General features: G+C 46.3%; 1 protein-coding gene across 1 annotated transcript in view; it reads right to left on the bottom strand.

Moving 5' to 3' along the window:
* Nucleotides 1-2,937: 2,937 nt before the first annotated feature.
* Nucleotides 2,938-14,281, bottom strand: part of LOC129816625 (inactive phospholipase C-like protein 1) — a 105,504-nt gene continuing 94,160 nt past the window's right edge. The window contains exons 7-10 of the mRNA XM_055871338.1: nucleotides 11,379-11,582; nucleotides 7,236-7,311; nucleotides 6,568-6,677; nucleotides 2,938-6,376 (exon numbers count right to left, since the gene is read on the bottom strand). Coding sequence (XP_055727313.1) covers nucleotides 6,182-6,376; nucleotides 6,568-6,677; nucleotides 7,236-7,311; nucleotides 11,379-11,582 — 585 coding nt within the window. The 3' untranslated portion in view covers nucleotides 2,938-6,181. The remainder of the gene's footprint in view (nucleotides 6,377-6,567; nucleotides 6,678-7,235; nucleotides 7,312-11,378; nucleotides 11,583-14,281) is intronic.

Raw genomic sequence — 14,281 nt, 5'->3', positions numbered from 1 at the left:
GGAAAAAAACATTGGATTTGAAAAAAGTCATCAACTTAAACTGTGGTTCTAAGGGTTACATTTCAACCAATTTTCAACATAGACAAATATTGTATAAAATATGTTGAATTTGTACCATTGAAACAATGTCAGATCTTCAAATTATATCCGTGATCAGAAAAAAACTATAGCACCTCCTGGAGAGTTAATCTGTCTGCATTTGGTCTCCCATCCAGGATTTTAACCAAGCCCAGCTAATGTTTTAAATTCAACCCAAGGTTCAACTAAAATGGACACTACATATAGGCCTAGGGTTTCAAACTTTGGTTGATTTTCAAATTTTTTCTCCAAGTTAATATGTTGGATTCACGTCTCTGTCTCAAAAATCAGTTAAAGAATAGGACTAAATCTAATCTAACTTTAAATGCACTTTAAATGAAGTTGGATTTGATCCTATTCCTTAACTTAGATTTTTGGTGGAGATGTAAATCTAACATATCTATAATTAATTGATGGAACTGGAAGAAATAGTTCCATCGGTGCCACTGACTTAGTCTGGCTTTAATTCCAGTTTGACTATAAACTACAAACTAATAATTGATATGTTGGATTCCCATCTCCAGCTCAACCCAAAATCTAAGTTAAAGAATAAGACTAAATAAAATAAAACTTTAAATGCATATTAAATAAAGTTTGATTTAGTCCTTAAACTTATATTTTTGGTTGAGATGGAGACTCGAATCCAACATATAATTTACTAATTTGTTGACAAACTGGAATTAAAAAGTCAGAGATACATTTCCTTCCAATGTTGATATTTGGTTGTGTTGACAACCAACAGGCAGACACTGAGATGAGATGCAAGACTTCGCTCTTACACAGTCACACACCGTATCTGCGCACGTGCACGGTTTCGCTTCACGCTGTTCACGGTGTGGTAGCCAGGCCACCAAAACAGTGGAGAAGTTGAGCCTTGCGCGTCAACGCTCTTAATTGTTGCGAAAATTGACCCACTACTGTGCTGTTTACTTTCTGCATCTAGGTCATATCGCTGAGTCTACATTTAAGGTATAGGATTCAGCCAGTGGCTCTGATGAAACTATCCTAGCATTAGATACATCTCTTTTAAATGTTGATATTTGGTTGTGTTGTCACCCAAACACAGTTCAATATTACTTTTGAAATACAATGAACAGCCAAAACTTAAGGCTATCCTACAAACTAATGTAACAGTATTTATTCAACCTTAAAATATGTAACTCATCCATGGTCACTTCCAGGTTACTGTAACTATACATGTCTTCTTATGTAATCATAGAAAGGTGTGTGTTCAAGATAGCATGCAAAGGTCCCAGGTCTGTGGAAATATTCACAATTGTTATATTAATCTGCACAGGATCGCAAACAGCACTGATGACTTGCACTATGTACTTTTAATGTCATCTCAACTGTAATCCTTTGTTTTTTTCCCTTTGGTTGTGCTGTTAGATGAAGCACAGTGGAATACATGAAATCAAAAACATCTGACATTGTATTGCCATTTGAACTTTGTTGAGCTTTTAGATGGTTGAAAGCATAGTGATAACACATTGGGAATTCAACAAACTTACTGATGTAATTTTTGAGTGGGTGAATAAAGGCCAACATCTCACTGATCAATGTCTCAAACAAATATTACCCACATTTCCACGTTGAAATGACGGGGTGTGCCCAGCGGGAATACTTCAAGACAGTTGAACATTCAGTAGGTCCTTCACATTCAGATTCTGTCATTCCCTATTTCACAACCTCGTCATATATAGGATGGACTATTAGCACATAGACCAACTCAGGAGTTAACACTAGGCCTCAAAGCTGTGAAATAATTCAACACATTATACTTCACTATTCCTTCACTTTTAAAATATAAGGGGCGTCTCCTGTGCTGTGTGTCTCTGAGGCCCCAGCATGGCCCTGTGTAGCCCCTAGTGGCCCCAGGCTAAAGTGTGGTGATGGTAGTGAAGGTATGTGTGTGTAAGGGTGGTGATAGGGCGAGCAGCAGCCAGATGTTCCCCCTGCATTAGGAGCTGACAGACCTCCTCCTCCACTACCACAGAGTTCCATCACCTCCCATCTGCTGCACACAATCCCCCCCTGAGACATTGTCCAGTGTACAGGACCACGAGAGGAGTGAGGGAGGAGGGAGGGAGAGAGATAGAGAAGTGAGGTTTTCTTTCAGTTCTATGACATCAGGCCCGTGCCAGTGTTGATTCTTGTTGTAGGACTAAAACATATTAGTCTACTTTTGAAGTGTAGCATAAAATGTAATTACCATCACTCTTTATAAGCTTGATATGAAAATAAATCAGCCTACTTAGCAGCCAAGCTTGAGTATTGAACATTCAATCACATTTAGGAAAGATTGACATTTGTTTAGCCTTATTTATCATGGAAAAGGCCTGTGCTATCCGGTGTCCTTGGGACGTCCCTACCCCATTGAAGTAGACATGTAAAATGGTTACGGTAGGGGTTAAGATTAGGGTAGGGGTTAGGGTTAGGTAAGGGTTATGGTTAAGCTTAGGGTAGGGGTTAGGGTTATGGTTAAGGTTAGGGTTAGATAAGGGCTATGGTTAAGGTTAGGGTTATGGTTAGGTAAGAGTTATGGTTATGGTTAAGTTAGGGGTTAAGGTAGTGACTTCCAAAGTACTCGGGATAGTAGTGACCCTGAGGAAAGTGCAGTGCAGTAGCCTACTAGGGATTATTCCTCGTTCTCTTGATAAACACCTCCACTTACTGGCTGTTCTGGCAAACTACACCTCTATTATTCCTAACTACTACTGGCCATCAACACCAAGGCTCAGACCCATTACCTTCCAAATGCATCTTTCTTTCCCTCCTTTTCTATGAGAACGTTTTAGAGAGAACCAATGTGACAATTCCATGATGATAAGATGGAAGACAAGAAAGAAGACAAGGCGATTTAATGGTCAGTAAAATATTGTTTTATTTAGTCAGGGTGAAACTGTGACATTGGTTATCAGATAGAAAAAAAAACTAGCTTTTCAAAATGAAAGCTAGGGCCATTTAATATAATATTTATTAGTTTTAAAACAGTCGTCATCCCCTTCAATAAATCCTCTTCTATATTTGTTTTTACAAAGACAACACACTGTGACAAGAGTGTACGGCGACGGGACGAAACAAACATTTGTTTGAATGCTCGGTCAGAGATAGCAGACACAGACAGACATAGGTTGTAATGCACTATGTAGGGAATAGAGTGCCCTTTGGGATGCAGCCGTAGCCCATACACACATCGCTATAAGGGACGCTATAATGGGGCTATCAAGGCAACCGGGAACTCGAGGTCAAACGAGGTCAAATCACGACGTTAGTGATCTTCAGGTCGGAAAGTCAGCACTCTAGAAAGATGCCAGTGTGTCCAACTTGAATTTTCGAGTTGGATGACCGTAAAAAAAAAAAAATCCTAGTCGGAGCTGTTTTTTTCCCCCTGAGTTCCCAGTTGTCTTGAACGCACCAGTTGTTTTGAACACGGCATAAGTCACACCATGGGGGGTTATTCTATTTTTATTTAAAAAATGTAACCAAATGTAACTTGCTAAATGGTCTTTAAGGTTTACAGAGAGTTACTATAGTAAAGTAAAGAACTATGGCGTTGGACCATAGTGTTGTTAGTGTGTTGTTCATTTAAGATTTGTAGAATCTCAACACAGCAAAAAACATCAACACACCAGTCGAGCAGATTAGGCTAGACAGGAATTTTTGTATTCTGTATCTGGGTCGTTCCATCTGTATCTGGGTCGTTCCATCTGTATCTGGGTCGTTCCATCTCGAGAGGTTTAAATAAAAACATTACTATAGTAAGTACCTATTATGTACCAAATAAAGTAACAAGGTTGGCGATTTCATCTTAAATCAGTGATGAATCACCTTGTGACAGGGGGAATGGAAGATTGTTGTGAGGGGCAAGTGAATGCAAGCTTTAAATTGTTAAAACATTTCTAGCCTGTCTATCTATGGGTAACAGGGTTGACGTGTTATACTCCGACCCGCTCAGTTTTCCACCACAAAACACTAGAAAATGTCCAAAAAGAGTAGAACCAGCTCCCCTGCTTTTACACTAGAATTTGACTATTAGATGTTCCATTTTTATTTTTTAAAGGAATAGTTTCAGCATTTTAAAAAGAGAGTTCAGTTCAGGTAACCGGGTTGACCTTAAAATGAGGGACAGATGTAAATATATCACATTAAATCAATAATAATCTTCAGAATTGACTTTGTCAAAGCAACAAAATAACTAGGACTTTACAATGATGTTGAAAACTTGGGAGAAATGTTGTGGGTAAGTGGGTTCAAATCTTCCTTGCAGTAACTGAATTTTGGCACGTTATTCCTTATAAAGATATTGAATTCTCCATGTGGTCTATATTAAAGGGCACTTCATTTAATATAACAGACTTTTCAAATTCAATATTGGTGCACAATTTCTACATAAAATGCAAAAGGCTCTATTTTGATGGAACGACTCATCTGTCTTTTTTGTTCAAAAATGCACATAAAGGGTTAATGCAGAGGCCGAGGCTTTAGAACTAACACCTGTTCTATGGTAAGGGGCATGAGTTTTTATTTAGCTAATAGCCTTTCTTATGCAGCATTCCATTATCCTTCCAGCATTACTGCTGTGTGCGTTGAACATCACTGTAGGGACGGTACATCACCTCCTACCCCAGGCTAGAATGACAAACGGAATGTTTACCTCTGAGCCACAGGAGACCCAATTTAATGTCCCACACTCCATCATCAGAAGTGGGCAAGCATAAAAACACACCGAGGTTAGTAGTAGCACCTAGTGGCGCCATTTTTGTAGTTCTTTGTCAGAGTACATCAGTGTTTAGCTGAGTGAGTTTTTTAAGCTGGGACAAACCCAGCACATACCTTCAGTCATCACATAGAGAAAGGGGCCCCTATAATTCCCTCATAGTAACACAGCCATGCCAATAATGTCCTCTAGTAGGGAAATACACATCTATCAATCAACCAAGCCTTTTTAACACAACCAATTAATCAATCAATCAATCGTCACTCAGCATGTCCTCTTGGACAGGGGGGGTCACCCGTCACTCCATCCCTGAATGAAAGCCCCCCGTTGTATCCACTACGAGGCGGGCTCTCATCAGCAGCGTTACATCAGTTCCTCCGAGGGATAAATTAGGTGGATGCATGTGGAGAAGGGGGATACATAGTCAATTGTACAACTGAATGCCTTCAACTGAAATGTGTCTTCCGCATTTAACCCAACCCCTCTGAAACAGAGAGGTGCAGGGGGCTGCCTTAATCCACATCCACGTCTTCGGCGCCCAGAGGCTTAACTGCCTTGCTCAGGGGCAGAAGGACAGATTTTTACCTTGTCAGCTCGGTGATTTGATACAGCAACCTTTCAGTTACTGGCCCAACGCTCTAACCACTAGGCTACCTGGAAAGTCTTCAGGCGGGCAGACAACCCCGGCTAACAGAGTATAACAGGCGCTTGTTGTTGAGGTTGTGAATTACTGGGAAAATGTCATTGACTATCGGGCTTGAAATGTTAGGAAGGAGAACTTAAACAGGTTCTTGAAACCATTGCGCTCAGAAATGGTGAGTTGAGCTAAATCCAAACATTAGGTTCAGCGTACAGGGTCCATAGAGAAAAGAACTTAAACATAAAAGTCACCACCACTCTTTCTCACAGCAGAACAATGTTTTGTGTTCACAATCACAATTCCCTTAAAGGGAGAAGAAAAAACATATAGAAAATGTTTTCATTTAGTGAAAACTTTCTGATGTTTCATTTCATTTAGTGAAACTTTCTGATGTTTTTCCATCAGAAAGAAATTGAGAAAGTTATATTAAGTCCAAGTTCACATTGTTAAATAAGCACAAGTGTTTTTTACATAACGTAAGAACATTCCTGTATTGTTAAAAAGCCTCAGGACTGATGAACACAAAGTAAGGCTGGCCAATTACTGCAACCATTCTTCAGTAGTCTTGATACTTTATTCTGGATAAAGGGATAGGCTCTGGCCTCTATTCTAGACCATTCCACTCTCTCTCTGTCCCCATCCCCTCCATCCCTTTCTCTGGTAGTTTGGGATTTTGGGGGGTGTCCCCATCTCTTCCGCTCCATCCCTGTCTCCCCCTCCCTCTCTCTGGTAGGTTGGGTGTGTCAGATTCTTCCATTGCCATGGTTGCTGCCCCTTCTCTCCTGAGTGCTGCCCCTCCTGCCGTGAGGGGTGTAGAGGAGGTCAGAGGGACCGCAGGAGGTGGTAGAGGTCAAGCCACAGGCTTCACAGGCCAGGGCCAACTGTCTCAGAGCATCCAGGGAGTCTGCCTTGGCACCATGCAGGAGATCACACTGACCCTGTAGAGGGAGCGATGGAGGGAGGGAGGTAGAGAAGGAGAGAGGTAGGGAGGGAGGGGAGAGAGAGACGAGAGAAAGTAAAAGAGAGCGAGAGAGAGGGCGGGTGTTTATATAATATACAGCAGCATAAATGTGTCCAAGACATTTTCCCCTTGGTGACAAAGTGTATTGTATTGTGCCTCCATGAGTACCTTGAGTACAGTGATGTTCCAGGTGAAACTCTCCAGGGCTTTGCTCTGCTTGCGACCCTTCAGCCCTTCCTTCTCTCCCAGCCTAGGCAGCTCCTCATGAAACTCCATTCCTGAGACGAGACAGGGACAGGTGGTTGAGACGGAGAGGAAATTAAGAGTCAGTGAGAGCTGAGGCTAGCCATAAGTAACAGAAAGACAATCCATATCATTACATTTGAAAAATGTTCAAAAATCATTTAGCTCAATTAAATGTCACACTTGAGCAGGGGATAAAAATAAATCCCTTTTTCCATTTGCTATCCTTTTGTATCAAGCTCTTATGTGAGTAGTTTCTCTCCTTTTAAGGCTCATGATCTAGACCGACATCTGGGGACGTTTATCAGTATGGTAAATCAAAACCAGCTATTTACTTTCCTCTCTCCATTTCTCCCATATAGGGCAATGCACTTGAGCCAGCATATCTCTTCTGACAGGGGTACACAATACAATATAAAAGATGGAGCTCTTCAATCACACTTCAGTAGAACACTTAAGTTATTAGATACAAGTTAGTTATTATTATCACACTGCTAGATTCCTGAAGATAGGATCCAGGGATTGTTATTACTCTAGCTGGTTAGAAATTAATTTTATATTCCTCCATCTGTCCATCCATCCCCTCCTCTCACCCTCTCTCTGAACCTGTGCAATCCTCTCCTGCACAGCGTCTGCCTTCTCAATCAGCTGCTTCTGGGCTGAGATCATCTGGAAGGGACAGACAGACACTGGATGAGCCTCTGGACAGACAGACAGACATACAGGCAGACAGACAGACAGACAGACACAGACACAGACAGACAGACACAGACAGACAGACAAGATGAGCCTCTGGACAGACAGACAGACAGACACAGACAGACAGACAGACAGACAGACAGACAGACAGACACAGACAGACAGACACAGACAGACAGACACAGACAGACAGACAGGCAGGCAGGAACGCAGGCAGGCAGGCAAGCAGGCAAGCAGACAGACAAGATGAGCCTCTGGACAGACAGACAGACAGACAAGATAAGCCTCTGGACGGACAGACAGGCAGGCAGGTAAGCACACAGACAAGATGAGCCTCTGGACAGACAGACAGACAGACACAGACAGACAGACAGACAGACAGACACAGACACAGACAGACAGACAGACAGACACAGACAGACAGACAGACAGACAGGCAGGCAGGCAGGCAGGCAGGCAGGCAAGCAGGCAAGCAGACAGACAAGATGAGCCTCTGGACAGACAGACAGACAAGATAAGCCTCTGGACGGACAGACAGGCAGGCAGGTAAGCACACAGACAAGATGAGCCTCTGGAAAGACAGACAGACAGACAGACAGACAGACACAGACAGACAGAGACAGACAGACAGACAGACAGACAGACAGACAGACAAGATGAGCCTCTGGACGGACAGACAGACAGGCAGGTAAGCACACAGACAAGATGAGCCTCTGGACAGACAGACAGACAGACACAGACAGACAGACACAGACAGACAGACAGACACAGACAGACAGACAGACAAGATGAGCCTCTGGACGGACAGACAGACAGGCAGGTAAGCAGACAGACAAGATGAGCCTCTGGACAGACAGACAGACAGACAGACAGACAGACAGACAGGCAGGCAGGCAGGCAGGCAGGCAGGCAGGTAAGCAGGCAGGTAAGCAGACAGACAAGATGAGCCTCTGGACAGAGACAGACAAGATGAGCCTCTGGACAGAGACAGACAAGATGAGCCTCTGGACAGACAGACAGACAAGATGAGCCTCTGGACAGACAGACAGACAAGATGAGCCTCTGGACAGACAGACAGACAAGATGAGCCTCTGGACAGACAGACAGACAGACAGACAGACAGGCAGACAGACAGACAAGATGAGCCTCTGGACAGACAGACAGACAGACAAGATAAGCCTCTGGACGGACAGACAGGCAGGCAGGTAAGCACACAGACAAGATGAGCCTCTGGACAGACAGACAGACAGACAGACACAGACAGACACAGACAGACAAGATGTGCCTCTGGACAGACAAACAGACGCTGGATGAGCCTCTGGACAGACAGACAGATACAGAGACTGAGATAGGTACACAGATCAACCAACTAACAGACCAACCAACTGACAGACAGACACAAACACATACACTTAACCAATGAGAGATATTGGCTAAAAGTGAGTCAGTTATACAGACACACAAATTATATAATGTAAGTCAATGAACAAGCCTTCAGGCACCAAAGAGCAACACACTGTGGTATTTACAGACTAATGTCCTTCACTTCCCATCTGTGACCCAACACTGCTGCTCAACACCTGGGGGGTGGATGACTGTGAGATGAAGGATGGAGGGAAAGAGGAATGGAGAGATGGAAGGGAAGGAGAGAGTGTGATGGCTAAGGCCATGTGTGAAGGGTGAGGGGTGTGATGTAGACATTGGGGAGACTAAGGTCTGAGTCTCATACTGGCTTAGACCTTAGATACAGACAAACAATGACGGATTTCACACACACACACACACACACACACACACACACACACACACACACACACACACACACACACACACACACACACACACACACACACACTTGGTAGAGCATGATGGTTGTAGCGCCAGTATAGTGGGTTCCATTCCCGGGATCAGTGGTATTGTTATTTCTCATTTCCCCATAAAGGAAATGAGAATTAAAAACAGGTTCAGCCCTGGTTCGACCGTGATCTGGCAGAGTTACTCCACATCAAGAACACCATTTGGCGAAAGGCTCGGCACACGCATACTCAGGCTGACTGGCTCTCGTTCAGGAAAATGAGAAATAAGTGCACTCAGGCTATCCAGAAGGACAAAGTTACTTTTAGCAGCAGTTCTCTCTCTCTGTGGATCTAACCCCAAGAAGTTCTGGAAAATGGTTAAAGACCTGGAGAATAAACTCTCCTCCTCACAGTTGCACATGTCCCTTAAAGTTGACGATGTGGTTGTAACTGACATGGCTGAGCTCTTTAATCACCACTTCATTAAGTCTGTCACACCCTGATCTGTTTCACCTGTCTTTGTGATTGTCTCCACCCCCCTCTAGATGTTGCCCATCTTCCCCATTATCTCCTGTGTATTTATACCTGTGTTCTCTGTTTGTCTGTTGCCAGTTCGTCTTGTTTGTCAAGCCAACCAGCGTTTTTGGGTCAGCTCCTGCTTTTCCCCAGTCTCTCTTTTCTCGTCCTCCTGGTTTTTGACCCTTGCCCATCCTGACCCTGTACCCACCTGCCTGACCACTCTGCCTGTCCTGAACCGTACCCACCCGCCTGACCACTCTGCCTGTCCTGAACCTGTACCCACCCGCCTGACCACTCTGCCTGTCAGGACCCTGTACCCACCCGCCTGACCACTCTGCCTGTCCTGACCCTGTACCCACCCGCCTGACCACTCTGCCTGTCCTGACCCTGTACCCACCCGCCTGACCACTCTGCCTGTCCTGACCCTGTACCCACCCGCCTGACCACTCTGCCTGTCCTGACCCTGTACCCACCCGCCTGACCACTCTGCCTGTCCTGAACCTGTACCCACCCGCCTGACCCCTCTGCCTGTCCTGAACCTGTACCCACCCGCCTGACCACTCTGCCTGCCTGCTGTCCTGTACCTTTGCCCGTTTCTGTAATAAACATTGTTACTTCGACATGGTCTGCATCTGGGTCTTACCTTGATACCTGATAAAGTCAGGATTCCTATTTGACTCAGCCATGCCTCATTGCCCGTCCAACATTTTCTCATCTCCCACCCCTTCTAATGCGACTCGCACCGATGCTCCTCCCTCTTTTCTCCCTCAGGTAGCCTATAGGCTCTCCCTGTCTCTCAGGCCTCTATCCCTGTCTCTCAGGCCTCTCTCCCTGTCTCTCAGGCCTCTCTCCCTGTCTCTCAGGCCTCTCTCCCTGTCTCTCAGGCCTCTCTCCCTGTCTCTCAGGCCTCTCTCCCTGTCTCTCAGGCCTCTCTCCCTGTCTCTCAGGCCTCTCTCCCTGTCTCTCAGGCCTCTCTCCCTGTCTCTCAGGCCTCTCTCCCTGTCTCTCAGGCCTCTCTCCCTGTCTCTCAGGCCTCTCTCCCTGTCTCTCAGGCCTCTCTCCCTGTCTCTCAGGCCTCTCTCTCAGGCCTCTCTCCCTCTCTCAGGCCTCTCTCCCTCTCTCAGGCCTCTCTCCCTCTCTCAGGCCTCTCTCAGGCCTCTCTCCCTGTCTCCCTCTCTCTCAGGCCTCTCCCTCTCTCTCAGTCCTCTGTCTCTGTCTCACAGGCCTCTCTCTCTGTCTCTCAGGCCTCTCTCTCAGGCCTCTCTCCCTCTCAGGCCTCTCTCCCTCTCTCAGGCCTCTCTCCCTGTCTCCCTCTCTCTCAGGCCTCTCCCTCTCTCTCAGTCCTCTCTCCTTCTCTCTCTGTCCTCTCTCTGTCCTCTCTCCCTCCTCTCTCCTCTCTCCCTCTCTCTGTCCTCTCCCTCTCTCTGTCCTCTCTCCCTCTCTCTGTCCTCTCTCCCTCTCTCTCAATTATATCTCTCTCCTAGTCCTCTCTCCAGCTGTGGGAGTAAACACAGCTGGAGAGGAGGATGTGGGCCTGTGTATGTGCGTGTGTGTGTATACATGCCTCTCTCTCCCCAATTGTGGGTGTGCATGTGTACAGAAGACCTGGGTGAACAAACATATGCCTATACCTACAAGTCTCTCGCTCAGTGTTATAACACATCTATTTCAATATGCATTCCCAAACGTATCTCTCTCACTCTCTCCCCATGCGTTCCCTACCATATCATAGTGGCTCAGTAGTTTGCGCGTGGTGTCAGTGATGCTGCCCAGGGCCTCCAAGTGGGGGTAGCCATCCTTCAGGGTCATGCTGGCCCCCGGAGGGCCTTCTGGGGTCTGAAGCCGCGTGGCCAGGCTCTGGATGCACTGCTTCAGCTTGGCCACTGGGGGGAGCCCACAATGCTCCTTGAAAGTCACACTGGCCCTCTGGGGGGGAGAGAGAGAGAGAGAGAGAGACAGAGCGAGAGAGAGACAGAGCGAGAGAGAGACAGAGCGAGAGAGAGAGACAGAGCGAGAGAGAGACAGAGCGAGAGAGAGACAGAGCGAGAGAGAGACAGAGCGAGAGAGAGACAGAGCGAGAGAGAGACAGAGCGAGAGAGAGACAAAGAGAGAGAGAGAGAGACAGAGCGAGAGAGAGACAGAGCGAGAGAGAGACAGAGCGAGAGAGAGACAGAGCGAGAGAGAGACAGAGCGAGAGAGAGACAGAGCGAGAGAGAGAGAGAGAGAGACAGAGCGAGAGAGAGACAGAGCGAGAGAGAGACAGAGCGAGAGAGAGACAAAGAGAGAGAGAGACAAAGAGAGAGAGAGAGAGACAGAGCGAGAGAGAGACAGAGCGAGAGAGAGACAGAGCGAGAGAGAGACAGAGCGAGAGAGAGACAGAGCGAGAGAGAGACAGAGCGAGAGAGAGACAGAGCGAGAGAGAGACAGAGCGAGAGAGAGACAGAGCGAGAGAGAGACAGAGAGAGAGAGAGACAGAGTGAGAGAGAGACAGAGCGAGAGAGAGACAGAGCGAGAGAGAGACAGAGCGAGAGAGAGGGCAAGGAGGTCAGATGCAGGGTATTATAGGTACATACGGTCAGGTGTTTTTTTCTATCCATGTGACCTGAAAAAGTCCAGACTAAGAGAGGATATGAAATCACAGCATCAGATAAGGTGTAAACTCAGACCACACATACACTATAGATCAAGTCAAGCACAGATTATAACACATAAAACACCTCCTATTGTCTGTGAGAATGTCAGGCCAATCTCTGGTCAGGTTCAGGTCATTCTAAATCAGATAACGAGCACTTGGGTGAGCCCCTTAATACCTAGGCTAGGGTCACCGAGGAGAGTAGACATGAAAGCATCCATGCTAAACATTTACTGCACTAGCTAATGTGTTTGGAAGGGAGGGAGGGAGGAAGGGAGGGAGCTTACTGGGCTCTCTCAGGGGTCTCTACTGAGAGATCAGACACACTGCCAAAACACTGGGAGATCAGACACACTGCCAAAACACTGGGAGATCAGACACACTTCCAAAACACTGGGAGATCAGACACACTGCCAAAACACTGAGAGATCAGACACACTGCCAAAACACTGAGAGATCAGACACACTGCCAAAACACTGGAAGATCAGACACACTGCCAAAACACTGGGAGATCAGACACACTGCCAAAACACTGGGAGATCAGACACACTGCCAAAACACTGGGAGATCAGACACACTGCCAAAACACTGGGAGATCAGACACACTGCCAAAACACTGTGAGATCAGACACACTGCCAAAACACTGTGAGATCAGACACACTGCCAAAACACTGTGAGATCAGACACACTGCCAAAACACTGTGAGATCAGACACACTGCCAAAACACTGTGAGATCAGACACACTGCCAAAACACTGTGAGATCAGACACACTGCCAAAACACTGTGAGATCAGACACACTGCCAAAAACACTGTGAGATCAGACACACTGCCAAAAACACTGTGAGATCAGACACACTGCCAAATCACTGGAAGATCAGACACTGCCAAAACACTGAGAGATCAGACACACTGCCAAAACACTGGAAGATCAGACACACTGCCAAAACACTGGGAGATCAGACACACTGCCAAAACACTGGGAGATCAGACACACTGACAAAAACACTGGGAGATCAGACACACTGACAAAAACACTGGGAGATCAGATACACTGCCAAAACACTGGGAGATCAGACACACTGCCAAAACACTGGGAGATCAGACACACTGCCAAAACACTGGGAGATCAGACACACTGCCAAAACACTGGGAGATCAGACACACTGCCAAAACACTGGGAGATCAGACACACTGCCAAAACACTGGAAGATCAGACACACTGCCAAAACACTGGAAGATCAGACACACTGCCAAAACACTGGGAGATCAGACACATTGCCAAAACACTGGGAGATCAGACACACTGCCAAAACACTGGGAGATCAGACACACTGCCAAAACAACTGGACCAGCACTCCCATTAGTGATTACCACAGCCCACCTGAGATCAGAGTGGGTTGTTTGTGTGTGGGTGGGGGGGCAGGGGGCAGGGGCACACATTATGATTAATAACAGACAGTGGCAGATGAGAATACAGCTGGACACATGGCAGAGAGAGAGAGAGAGACACAGAGAGAGAGAGACAGAGACACAGAGACACAGAGACACAGAGAGAGAGAGAGAGAGAGAGAGAGAGAGAGAGAGAGAGAGAGAGAGAGAGAGAGAGAGAGACACAGAGAGAGAGAGACAGAGAGAGAGAGAGAGACAGAGACAGAGAGAGAGAGAGAAAGAAAGACACACAGAGAGAGAGAGACAGAGACAGACGGAGAGAGAGAAAGAGAGACAGAGAGAGAGAGAGAGACAGAGAGAGAGAGACAGACGGAGAGAGAGAGAAAGAGAGACAGAGACACAGAGAGGGAGAGAGAGACAGAGAGAGAGAGAGACAGACGGAGGGAGAGAGAGAGAAAGAGACAGACAGAGACACAGAGAGAGAGAGAGAGAGAGAGAGAGAGAGAGACAGCCCGAGAGAGAGACAGACCGAGAGAGAGTCAGAGAGAGAAAGTACAGATTGAACTATGTGGACATGTGTGTTCGACTGTGTGGGTGGG

Source organism: Salvelinus fontinalis, chromosome 19, assembly GCF_029448725.1.
Source record: "Salvelinus fontinalis isolate EN_2023a chromosome 19, ASM2944872v1, whole genome shotgun sequence".
Lineage (NCBI taxonomy): Eukaryota > Metazoa > Chordata > Actinopteri > Salmoniformes > Salmonidae > Salvelinus > Salvelinus fontinalis.
This window is presented reverse-complemented; position numbering and strand designations above follow the sequence as displayed.